General features: G+C 36.4%; 1 protein-coding gene across 1 annotated transcript; it reads left to right on the forward strand.

Moving 5' to 3' along the window:
- LOC109337589 (adenylate isopentenyltransferase-like) lies at positions 326-2,005 on the forward strand. The gene has a single exon (XM_019574600.1). The coding sequence runs from the start codon at positions 919-921 to the stop codon at positions 1,939-1,941; it is 1,023 nt and encodes a 340-aa protein (XP_019430145.1). The 5' UTR covers positions 326-918; the 3' UTR covers positions 1,942-2,005.

Raw genomic sequence — 13,060 nt, forward strand, 5'->3', positions numbered from 1 at the left:
TATAATATTTTTTTGAAGAATCAACAATGATTAAATATAAATGGTGGCTGTGACAATATATAAAATTTATATACAGTATATATATTTTTTTCTTCTCATATTATATTACAAAATTAAAGTACAGATCCTATATAACAGAAGCTGATACTATGGTTATTACTACTTTGTCCAACTATCAATTCATTTTTCAATCTCTACAACCATTATATTAAGAAAAGAAAACAGAGGAGCAAAATTTTCGAAACTTATTATCCCTATTACTTCTCTTAACATACAAAATTACAAGTGTTTGAGAAGGTAGAAGTTTGAATTTGCATTAGTTCCTCACACACAGTCTTGTTGAACTTGTCATGCTTTCTCCTTATACATAAAAAGAAACGAGACAAAATATGCATTATTTGCCACCATGTCTATACAACTATAATTTATAGCGATGTTCTATAACAGGTTTTAAATAGCACCTCCATTTTTCTCCTTTCATTCAACCATTCAATACTCTTGAAGTCTCAACACTCTCATTTCACTCCAATTCAACAAAGCAGAGGCATATAAGAATTAGTCCTACTCTCAGCTAAACCCAGAAGTTCAATGCAATTATTACAAATTCCTCCTTGCCACAAATAGAGAGACACAAGGTTCTCAACACCATATCATTACAGAATTCAATTTGGAAAATCATATCATTTCACAAATGCACTATGCAATGCAATTTCCTCTAAAAAACATAAACCCTCTCACCTCATCATCATAGATTCATAGGTACACGCTATCTATGAACACACACTTTGTACCTTTTCAAAAACAACGTTCCTGTCTTCTTTTCTGTCTCTCATATTCCGTATATGTCTCTGTCTTTCTGTCCACCACCATCACAATAAAGATACAAACTTTTACAACCCCATTAGTTTTATTCTTCTTATGAGACCACCCCATTTCGTAACTAATCCAAATCATCATTTACTTCCAATTTTCGCCACCACCACCGTGTGTATGGATGCTACGTTCCACCACCGCCATCGCCGGAAAGACAAGGTGGTTGTCATCATGGGCGCAACCGGCGCAGGAAAATCGCGCCTTTCAATCGACCTTGTTACCCACTTCTTCCCCTTCTCCGAAATCATCAACTCCGACAAAATTCAACTCTACAAGGGACTCAACATCACCACCAACCAGATCCCCATTGAAGAACGCAACGGCGTCCCCCACCATCTCCTAGGGGAGTTCGACCCCGCAAACGGCGAATTCACCTCATCGGAGTATCGCCGCCGTGCCGGAGAACTCATAACCGACATCACCTCCCGGAGGAAGCTCCCAATCCTCGTCGGAGGGTCCAACTCGCTCATTCACGCACTTCTCGTTGAAAGATTCGACCCCGAGTTAAGTGTGTTTGATAAATTTGATGAGTTGTCACCAACGATTCAAAACGAGTTGACTCGGTTGAGATACGAGTGTTGTTTTCTATGGGTGGATGTTTCATTCCAGGTTTTATCTGATTACTTATTAAAACGAGTTGATGAAATGCTTGACTCGGGAATGGTGGACGAGTTGGCCGAGTTTTTTGACCCGGAATCGGACGATTTAGATTATGACTCGGCACATAGGAGTGGGTTGAGGAAAGCAATTGGTGTACCGGAGTTTGACCGTTATTTTAAGGAATACCCGCCGCTGTTAGGGAAACGAGGTTGTTATAGGGTGGGAGAGGATCGTGTGCAGAAGGGTGCATATGATTTTGCTGTGAGGGCGATTAAAGACAACACGTGTCAGCTTGCTAAACGACAGATTGAGAAGATCGTGCGGTTAAAAAGGGCGGGGTGGGATTTAGGGAGAATAGATGCCACGGCGGCGTTTAGGGCAATGCTAGACGGTGGAGGGAGGTGGTCGGAGATTTGGGAAAGGGAGGTGTTGGAACCGAGCGTGAAGATTGTGAAGAGGTTGTTTTAGGAGTAGGTCTTAACTTACAGCTAAATCCAGCTACAATATTCCAACAAGATTTTCATTTTTCAATGTGTCTCTTTGATTTTTTTGTTACTATCCATAATACTTCACTTTTTTTTAGTAAGAAATTAATCTTCTTTAGTGTTCGAAACTTCTCTTCTCAATAAGTGTTATTCCTAGACATTGAATCTTCAATTTTGGAGATTTAATATAACCTTACACTATTAGACTAATGATTTATTGGTTTATTTTCTATAAAGAGAATAGAAAAATGGGGCATGGGGATGTACAAAAAAAAACATTGGATTGAAGTTGGCAATGAGGATCAGGTATAAGGGATTTTTGACTATGCATGATTCACAAAATCTTATGATGAACTGGACTTTGGTAGGGGAAAATGTAAAAAGGGAAAAAAAGGGAAATTGTACATAAAATGCTGAGAAATTTTTGTAGTCAGCAAGTAGCATTAGAGTTTTATTTTATTTTTTGAAAACAATTTTTTTTAATTTTTTCCTCAGTTAAAATAGTGAATGTTGTTCCCCAATGTCATTTCTCTCCCACTTTCGTTCTTCATTTTGGGCTTGCAATTTTTAAATTCAATTATTCAATTAGATATTTTTTTGTGTCAAAAAATGAAGAGTGCTTGACATAGAAGTTAGGAAGAGAATCAATGGCTCTTGCTGGCCAGTTGGTGGTGATGATAGTAGCAGAACGATAGTGGCAATTATGATAGTCATTTCTTAATTGATAGTTAAGACAGTACATCTATTTGTGAAAACATTTTTCAGTCAAAGTAACATTTTCTAAAATCACTAACAATTATTCAAATAGAAATGAATACATTTCAAGAAGAATAAGAACTTAGTATGTAATTGAATATCGTGTCATTTTCTAAATACTCAAAGTTCTATTTACTTTTTTGTTGCATTATTTGTAATTATTAACAGAAAAAATATATTTTTGGGGCCTCCCACTTTATGGGTCATAAAGCCATGCCTTGAGCAGTCTTATGGTTGGGTCCACTCTGCAAAGATAATGTGAAATTACAATTATTAGGATGAAAATTAAAATTAATAATGTATCCATTATTTCTAATTTACTCTTTTTGTATATGATAGTCTACTTTTTGCTAGAGCCAAATTGGAGGACACAAATGTAGTACTATACATCTGTTCGTTTGTGGATGAACAATTTGGTTGGATTGGATGTTCGGGTATGAGATCTTGAGTATCCAGGTTGGAGCTCTTTAAGAATCTGGATGGAGTTGACTAGGACTCGCTGGTGGAGGTACCTGAAAAGTGTCTACGACGATCAAGTCAGTAAGACTGTAGAGATGATGCCCATGAGCAATAAATAAGATATGGTAAGTAAGTAGAGAATAGTAATATCAAGTGATGAAGGACTCAAAGATAATGATAGAGTGACACTTCCTGTTGGGGGAGACCCCTATTTATAGTGGTTGAGTTGGATGACGTGGCCCTAAAGGGTATTATTGGCATGACCAACCATCCTGCATTGTCGGGGGCTGCTTTTCCCGTGTCAAGCGGCTTTGGCAGGGCCGTGCTCTGTGCATAGTTGGCTTGTAGCTTGTGGCAGGTCTGACAGCCGCATTGCAGTCTGCTCTTGTCGTGTGGTAGGAGCGTCGATAGGATTTGAAGGCGGCGTGACAGGTGGGATGTTAGAGTAGTAGTCCCAGAAGTTGTCCATCATGTCCGGGCAATTGTAAGTCATGTGATTAAGCTCTTTGTCTGAACATGCCCGGTTCTTGGTCGGGCAGAGAATAAGGCAGCTTGGCCAACTTGGAATGCTTGATCGGCCACGTGGAGCAGCATTTTAGCCAGAGAGTAACACAACTCATGCAATATATGATGCCCGCTTGACTAAGATGGAACAACATCCTTGATAAATTAAAAGAGGCATTTGGTCAGGATACTTAGACAAATATGATATATCTTTTAGTCAAAATATTGGTGAAGTTCAATTGATGACCACAAAGTATGATGGAGAACATGTCTCTCCAGTTACACATACTGAATCAAGATGATAACATGTAGTACAAAAAATATCAACCGGTTCTGAATTTAAATTATTTTTTAATGAAATAAATTTAAAAATTAAGAATTCTTTTTGTATTTGATTTTAATGGTGGAGAGATCCGATACTATAGAAGAGTTGTTGGAGATAAAGATAGTAGAATCTCATTCTAACTAGGATCACGGTTGCCATTGGTAAATCAAAGAAACAATATTTTCCAGTCATTGAAGAGAGTTCAGAAAAAGAATAAAGTATGAAAGGAGAAGATTTGTCCAAGGGGGGTATGGAGGTTCTTAGTGAAATCTATTGTACAAGCAATCCCAACCTATGCTATGAGTTGCTTTAAGCTTAGCTTCCACCATCTTTGTGTCATAATATTAATGCAACGAGTAGGGGTTTCTTGTAGTGTCACGAGTGTTAGGTTTTGAACAGACTTTAACTTAACAGATTAGTCTATTAGGTGGGAGAATCCAAAGACTTAAGTATCATATTATATTTGTTATGCTACCAAATGTAGGTCTCTTAATAGTGTGATGATGATGATCATACTATTTTAGACTTATTTTTATTTTTATTTTCAGGGAGTCGGGAGAAAATTTCAATTATAGAATTTTCCTAATTTTCCTTTCTTGAGAGGAAGAATGTGAAATTCTTTTTCCTTTCTGCAAGGACTAAGATATTGGTCTACCCATAAGAAAAATATAACATTTGGTTAATAAATAATTGACTTCTTTGTCTTTGATCCTCTTAATCACTATGGACGCCCCAAAATGAAAATTTGTTGGGTCTCATAGATCAATGTTTTAATTTTAGATTAGCGATTGTTATATGCATCAACATATTAAGGACTTGGGAGTCACCCGAACCATATCACAACCAAAATTATAGCCACATCATTAAATTTTCCCATAATGGTCATAAAATTCAAGATTTTTTGGAGTTTCCAAAACCAATGTCACAACTACTATTTAAAACTTTGCATAGATACTATTTATCAGCCAAAGCAAGAGGGTGGTCTTGGTTTCAATTTTTTTGGAGGATTTCATTACAATTATGCTCGCAACAACAACATGGCTTATCATGACAAATCCAACTCTTCCTGGAGGAGCATTTGGGACTCTTTATCGGTTCTTACTTCTTAGCCGGGGTTGCAGGTTGCACATTGGGAGTGTGAAGGCTGTGCAAATTTGGGATAATTGGCCACCCCATCTAGCGATGGCATAAATGGTGGTTGGTTCAAGCTGTTATGCTTGATTACTTAAAATCAAGGTTAATGATTTTAATTTTTCTTGTTGTCGTGCCCCAATTTTCGGCCGCATGACTTTCTCAGAGTCGCCATTATATTTTATGGTAAAAATGCAATAACGTCACAATATTTTGGCGTTTACGTCCGACAATGTTTATGAGAAAGAACGTTTTGACGTCTAAGTCCATCAACGTCACAACATTTCAGCGTCTGAGTCCGACAATGTTTATGAGAAAGAACGTTCTGGCGTCTAAGTCCAGCAATGTCACAACATTTCAGCGTCTAAGTCTAACAATGTTTATTGAAAGGTTTTTTTAACTAAACAAGTCCTAATTATGAAGTTATGATGTGTGTATAAGGTTTGGGAGTATGCAATGTGATGCATGATTATTTTTTTGAATATGTGAAGTGGTGTTTGTTATGCTATTGTAGGGAATATGTGATGCATGAATTTCATGTATGTAGTTTTGATGGTTAATGTGACTTGAATATTAGTATGCTTTTACATATTTATGTATGTAATTATGTGTATAAGATGATTATGCAATGGAGTGAGATACAAGATCCACAAATGTTCTTGATTTCTTTTTCTATCAGGAAAGCAAATTTATGAATGAACCTAACTAAAGGGATTTTTTTTACTATTGTTAACCGATGTTTTCTATTTTCAAATTTTGAGAGGAATGAGGTGCAAGACCCAGTTTGCTTGAAAATGTCTTCTCTCTTAAGGTTATCCATAAAACTACCCTAGTATAATCTTGAGGACAATATATAAACCCAATTATTTTTTGCCCCGATGTAGGCTTGCATAGAATTTCTCGCAAAAGTGTTGATGATTTTTGTAACAACATAATTGTTCTAGTGTGCTTGTTATGAACTCTTGACTTTACCCACAAAGCTACAACTTAGATTCTTCAAAATAACTACCACAATTTGGGTGATTGAGGATGTGTAGTAGTAAGTCTTCACCTTGAGGGTGTTCATTTAGTTTTCCCTAATTTTTGTCCAGAATACCTTATGTAGGCATCTGTCGAAAATTCTCTCATTTTATTATGATCCTAAGCTACCTTTAAAGATTTTCGACTTAGAACCACTCTCCTTTTCCTAGGTAGCCCATGTGGGTTTTCAACCTAACACTCTTTTATTGTTTTGTTTTTTTAACACCCTGAGATGTGATAACTTGACTTGGTAGAAAGTAGAAGACTTGTGTGGATCATTGCTGAAGTTGTTCTTGATGGTGATAACTTAAGATATTTCCTTGTTTGGTTGAGAGATTTTGATTTCTATGAGAAGAAACTTCATTACTGCCCTAGTTTTGAGATTCTTAAATCTCTCCACTAGAAAATAGGATCAACCCAAAAACTGCCCCAATTTTTGGCTTCTTGCAATTTTTACCAAAAACTGCCCCAGTGTGAGATATTCAAAGTCATCCTTCTATTCAAATTGATATGGTAGACTTGGAATAGAAGGCTTTAGACCATGAATCATCAAATTTTGCCCCAGTTTGAGAGGCTTACACTTTTTATTTTCACACTCCTTATCTCATGTATAACTTTTTAAAAAGAAATACTAAAGCAATGATCATGCAAACTTGCGAAATATTTAAGCTATGGGTGGTGATATGGTAATGATGGTTTTAATTCGGGTTTGGCTTGTGTAGATGTGGTGGTGGTGGCGATATAATTTAGTTTATGTTTAGGTTGTGAGTGGCGGCGGCGATAAATTTAGTTTGTGTTTAAGTTGTGAGTGGTGATGAGGTAAAATGAATTTTAACTTATGTACTAAAAATGAGATATTTTATAAAAATTTATTACTTTAGTGGAGTCAGCGTCTTTTGTCATGATGCACATTTTAGGCAAATAAGTCATCGACAATGTCTTTTTAAGCTTGTATCGTGGTTTGGCTAAGGGTTTTCAAGAAAAGTATATAAGTCTAAAAAACATGTGTTTCCCATATCCACCTTTCATCTTTTCTTCTTTATTTTACTTTCAACAATTTTCAAATATGACATTCAACAATTTTCAAATATGACATTCAACAATTAAGAGAATTTTCTAAGTTGCCATATGGATGACCTAAAATTTTGGCAAGAATATTTCCAAGAAGGGTTCCATTCGTGCTAATTGATATTGTGCTTTTCTTTGCCCTAACTATTTCCTAAGATATTTGTTGAGAATTCTCAAATAGCTTTGCACATATTTTTAATTTTTTTATTACTTTAAGCTAGGAACATTCCTTATATTCTTTCATCCCTTATTCACATGAGAGTTGTGAAAGAATGTATTTTTTCTTTAAAAAATGAATAACAAGGAAAATTATTGAAAAGCTAACCTCCACGAGCTATTGACATATTGATGGTTATTCAAAAATTATCTCATTTCATAATGTCTAGGCTCAAATAGGGTGACTATGAATATCTCCTTAGTGTTTAGGAATTACAAAAAAATGCATTGTGTCATAAGAAAGAGCTGCCTAAAGATACTCTCATTTTGAGTCTTATATTTGCATCATTCTCCATTTTATTTTTTGAATCAAATATCTCATATTAATGCATGAATTAATTTTATTTGGGTTTATTTTGTTATGTGGTTTTTGGATAAATATAGTTATTAGGGTTAATAGGATGGTAGAGCGAAGTATGAGATTGTGAAATTTCCATAATCAATGCACTAATATATACTAGTTAAAAAGATGTACATTAGAAAATAAATCTTTATTCACGAAAAAGAAACATGGGCCCCCATTATTTGTTGCCTCCCATTCATTCTCTTTCAAAATATTGGGCTTATTCCTTGAGCCCAAACATTCGACAAATTTACCATTCTTTATCCCCTTTTCCAACCTCTCTCCAACCTTGATGAGAGCAGTGAAGCTAGTTGCCACATTGTCCATGAGGTGCTCGTTATGCGGATTCTGTAAGATGTCAACGAAAATTGATAATTGTTCCTCTTCTTCCAAACATGGGAGGACTTGAGAAGCTAGACCCCTCTACCTGTAGACATATTGACAAAGACTCTCTGATGACTTCTTTGACATGTTCTGTAATTGAGTCTTATTTGGCACAACATCCTCATTGTACTTGTACTGCTTGACGAAAGCATTGGACAAGTCCAAGAAAGTTCTTATTTGTGTCTTCTCTATATGGATGTACTGGCTCATAGCTACACCGACTAAGCTATCCTGAAAGCAATATATCAAGAGCTTGTCATTCTCATGGTATGCTAACATATTTTTGGCGTACATATGCAAGTGCTTTTGGGGGGAAGCATTATGTTTGGTATCGAGCACATCTCAATTTTTTTTTTGAGATTTGGAGAACTAGCTCCCTTAATGGTCTTCAACCTTTCTTCAATTAAGCTCCATTTTTCTTCCTCTTTTTTAGGATATGGCGCGTTACTTGCCAGAGGAGTCCTTTGGGGGGAAGTTTGGTTGTATGCCCCATTCGGTGGATCATTGGCATTTGTACCGGTTCTAGAAGCCCTTTGAGGAGGATCTTAATCAGGATCATCACTTAGGTCCACGGGTGGAGTTTGTTGCCCCATGTTATTGTTATGGAGAGCTGCTCCATCATGGCCTTCCCGATGCTGACTATTACTAGCTCCTTAGCTAGGATTTCAGAAAACTAGAGGGTGTAAGTGATTGTGTGGCCTGACTATAGCTTGGGCATTCTTCTCTTTCTCACTCTAAAGAGCTCTAAGAATCTGGAACATTTCCCCCATCTACTCCTTTAGCTCAGCTAACTCAGACTTATTTTCTTAACTTGTGTTTGAAAAATCAGTCATTTATCAGGCATAGAGTTGAGTGTAATAAGGATGTTGTGAAGTAGTGTTGTGAGAGATTTTAGATGTCGACAATTAAAAAATGCTCTAAATTTTTTACTTGATTTGTTAAATAGTTTAAATTGGTATAACAAGGATGACGAATCTCACATTTGAGGGTCGGGAAGTACAGTCCACCGATTCATTTGTGGTTGATGACAATTTCTAGAAGAAAGATTTGGTTTCATTCTATGGTTGCATCTTGGGCAAATATGCAATGATGAGTCTTTTTTACTCATGCCTTGTTATACAATGGATTCTCTTTATGAAAAAATAATTTTAAAATATGCATGAGTATATGTTAATGTAGTTTGGGATGATGTAAGACTAATATTTTTGAAGCATATGATGCATGAGATGTTGCATGTGATTTTCTTTTTCTTTTTTTAGTTCATGAAACTCTTAGAAAAATGCAATTTATGATGTATATGACTTTGCATACATGAATGCTATGAGAACATGTATGAAATGTTTTTTTTTTATGATGAGATGAAAGGATTCGTGACAATGAATGCAATGATATGGTGAGATATGAGATTAAAATATATGATATAATAATAAATGAAATAAGATGTTTGATTGCTTTTTTTGAATGTTTGAATAAATGAATAGTGAGTGTGTATATGAGTCATGCGTTTATTTTGTAAAGTGCATGAATGAATGTATAATTGAATGAATGAATTTTTCTTTCTGAATGCATGAATCAGTGGATAATTGAATGAATGAGTGAATTTTTTGAATGTACGAGTAATGTATTTTTTTACATGCATAGATGTCTTTTTTTAATGATAATTTTTTGTTAATGTATGCATGAATGAAATGTTTGAAAATGCAAAATACATGCCCCTTAGCGTAATGAACCCTATCTTGGGGGTTGCTTGAGGTGACGCCTTGGGCAATTTATTTTAGGGACATGAGTCCCAACTTATGGCCTCGTAAATGAAACAATACACTTCCTAGGTTTTGGAATAGGTACATCCTACAAGGGCTGTGGAATGTTTAAGGAACAATATCTTAGGGTAGAGTTCTAAGGTATAATGGATGCATTAAAAAATCTAGATTCTCTATAAGGTGCTCAGATTGTATCCAGTCATAAAGGAAGGAAACCCAAATATCCTATGAAGCACAAGTTGTAACACCGCGAATTTTACGATTTTGAATTATAAGATTTTATTAATATTGTTATTAATTATATTTTCGAAAATGAATTTCTGGGAATTTTCGGTAAAGAATTAGATGAAACTCTAGTTGAGTTTTAGCCTTGTAATTATATTTCCAATTTGGTGGTAAATTTTCATGATTTTCGGAGACAGTCGGTTTCGAATCACTGTCGGGACCGAATCTCACCCGTTACGGCTCAAAAAGTGGTTTTTGAGTTCCGTAACTTGGAATCGAATTCCGATCGCGTTGTTGCCTTTTTAATTTCATTTCGAGTCAATATAGACCCTGAGTACACTCATACCTATTTTCTAAATATTTTTCACTCGGAATGCCGAAATCCGAAATTCTAATCAGATATTGAAATCAGGCGATTTATAATACCCGGTCGAGTATTGGCCGATAATACTCGGGCATGTTTAGTGCACGTGGGTGATCATTTTTCCTTGGGATGTGAGATTTGACTTTCCATAAAGCAAACCTCACATCACTTTCTCAAATCTCTTATGAGATCATCATTAGCAACCCTAGGAGATTTTGTAATGAATTCCTAGAGTGAAATCTGATTTCCCTTCTCTCCTTAAACCCTCACACTCCACACTTTACTCTCACACTCTCATTTGAAATTTTTTCAAGAGAAGGTAAAAATCCTCTCTTCATCTTTTCTCTCATTTCTCATTGTTTCTTCAATCTTCAATCTTTGATCTCTCAACATTCAACCAATGGACGTTGATGAAATTTAAGTATGTTGTTCATGAACATGTCAAGAACACATTCAACCGTTGAAATTTTCTAAAACGCTTTCTAACTCATTTTCTCTTCAAAACCGAAAATAGTGATGTTCTTGGACTCAGGAAAATATTTTGTTGAAACCATAAACAACTTGTGTTCATGGAGTTGTTATAATGTTTTGTTACATGTATTTGGTTGTTTTAGCCAAAGGGGATGATGATGAAATCAAAGGAACCTGTAGAAGTGTTTTGGAAAAATGAGAATGTATGCATTTCTATTTGTTTTTAGCCTTAAACCATGGCTTGGAACAAGTTGGAATAATAGAAACCTTTGTTAAAAAGGATGTTAAGGTTTATGAGTACATGAATGCCTCATAAAACTCTTAAATGATACTTTGAATAACTTACTTTAAAGTGGTAAGATTATCAAAGAATGTCTTAAATCAGAATATGTAGTTTTACTAAAAACCGTACCTTTAAAAAATGAGTGGAAATCGTGAACGAACTTTCGATGAAAAAGGATGGTCAAGAACATGTGATGTTGGACCGGATGGATGAAAACATGTGATGTTGGACCGGATGTATGAAAAGGATGTCTGATCACGATGGGGAAAAAGAGAAATGATTTTTAAGTATTTTAGTAACGTTCTTAGAAATGTCGGAAACTAACGGATTGTTATTGTGGTAGTTACGAAGATTTCGGTGTTCGAACCATGAAACCAAACCACCCTTAGTTGACGAGTTAAAGCGCGCTTCATTAAGGTGAGAGAGAACACATCGTGACATAGTGGTGTCCGAATATGACACCCGGATCTCCTAAACCATCTCAAAGGTTTTGGAGTTAACTTGGGTTTTAAGAAACCCAAGATTTTGTATGTTTGAATATTTTGAATATATATGATTGTTGATGAAATGTGTTGAATATTGTATATGAATGTTGTTGGAAACTTTTCCGAGTGCAGGGGTTTGAAAAACTAAGTTTAAATATGTTTCGGCTGTCGAAGAAAATACGTTTGATTAGCCGAAAAAGGCTAAAATTGGTATTCTGTCCAAGTCCTTGTCGCTTGGGCGAGCACAGCCTCGCTTGGGCGAGAACTGGGCGAGGGACTGGGTGAGGGGAAGTTTTGGTACTGGAACTCCTCGCCTGGGCGACAAAATCTCACTTGGGCGAGCAAGCCTCGCCTGGGCGAATAAGGGCCTCGCTTGGGCGAGGAAGGCTTAAGTTTAATTGAGATTTAAAGATGAATTGTCGCTTGGGCGAGAGGTAATCGCTTGAGCGAGAGATGCCCAATTTTAAAATGGTATTGTTGATTAAATTTTCGCTTGAGAAAAGGGTCCTCGCTTGGGCGAGAGACAGTAATTGTGTTTGACTATTTGGATTGATTGGTTGAGTATGTAATAATCCTAGTATGGGTATGTGATATAAAATGCTTGGTATAACACCGTAATTGATTTAAAAAGTAAAGTACTCAAGGTGTTGGAATTAAATAGTCAGACTCGGTAATTAATTTTAAAGAAAGTATTCCGAGAAGGATGTATGATTTAGGGCGATGCCCAGAAAAGGATACGTGATACCACGGAGCGAGATCGTCTGACCGTAAGTGGCTTGGTCGGGGACCGTCCAAGGAGATTCAGCGATAGTCGTAATGGTAGGGACGTTACCCTTTGAGTTATGATGTGAATTAGGGCACTGCCCAGAAAGGAACCCAGGATGCCACGGAGCGAGATCGGCTGACCGTAAGAGGCTTGGTCTGGGACCGTCCAGGGTATTCAGCGATGGTCGTAGTGGTGGGATGTATTTCCTTTATATACATGTTAACGTAAGATCGGGACCCACAAGAAGCATTCCTGAGGGAGATGACTTAAGGTCGGCCGAGCATGGTAAATAATGATTAAAATATTTAATCATCTAACTGCCTAAAAGATTTGATCATCTAACTACGGTTAGTGTTCATATGCATATGGTTAAAAATGGAGTAGTGGAGAGGAAATTGACGGAATGACTTAGAGCACCATGATGTTGAGAGGGACAGCGTTGTTGGACGGTGATTCGTAAACAATGTCTTGAGGGAGAGTCTAGGTGAGGTGAGTCCCTTGTATTCCTGGGGAGGTACCCTGTTGGATCGGACAGTTCTCAC

Source organism: Lupinus angustifolius, chromosome LG02, assembly GCF_001865875.1.
Source record: "Lupinus angustifolius cultivar Tanjil chromosome LG02, LupAngTanjil_v1.0, whole genome shotgun sequence".
In the NCBI taxonomy this organism is placed as follows: domain Eukaryota; kingdom Viridiplantae; phylum Streptophyta; class Magnoliopsida; order Fabales; family Fabaceae; genus Lupinus; species Lupinus angustifolius.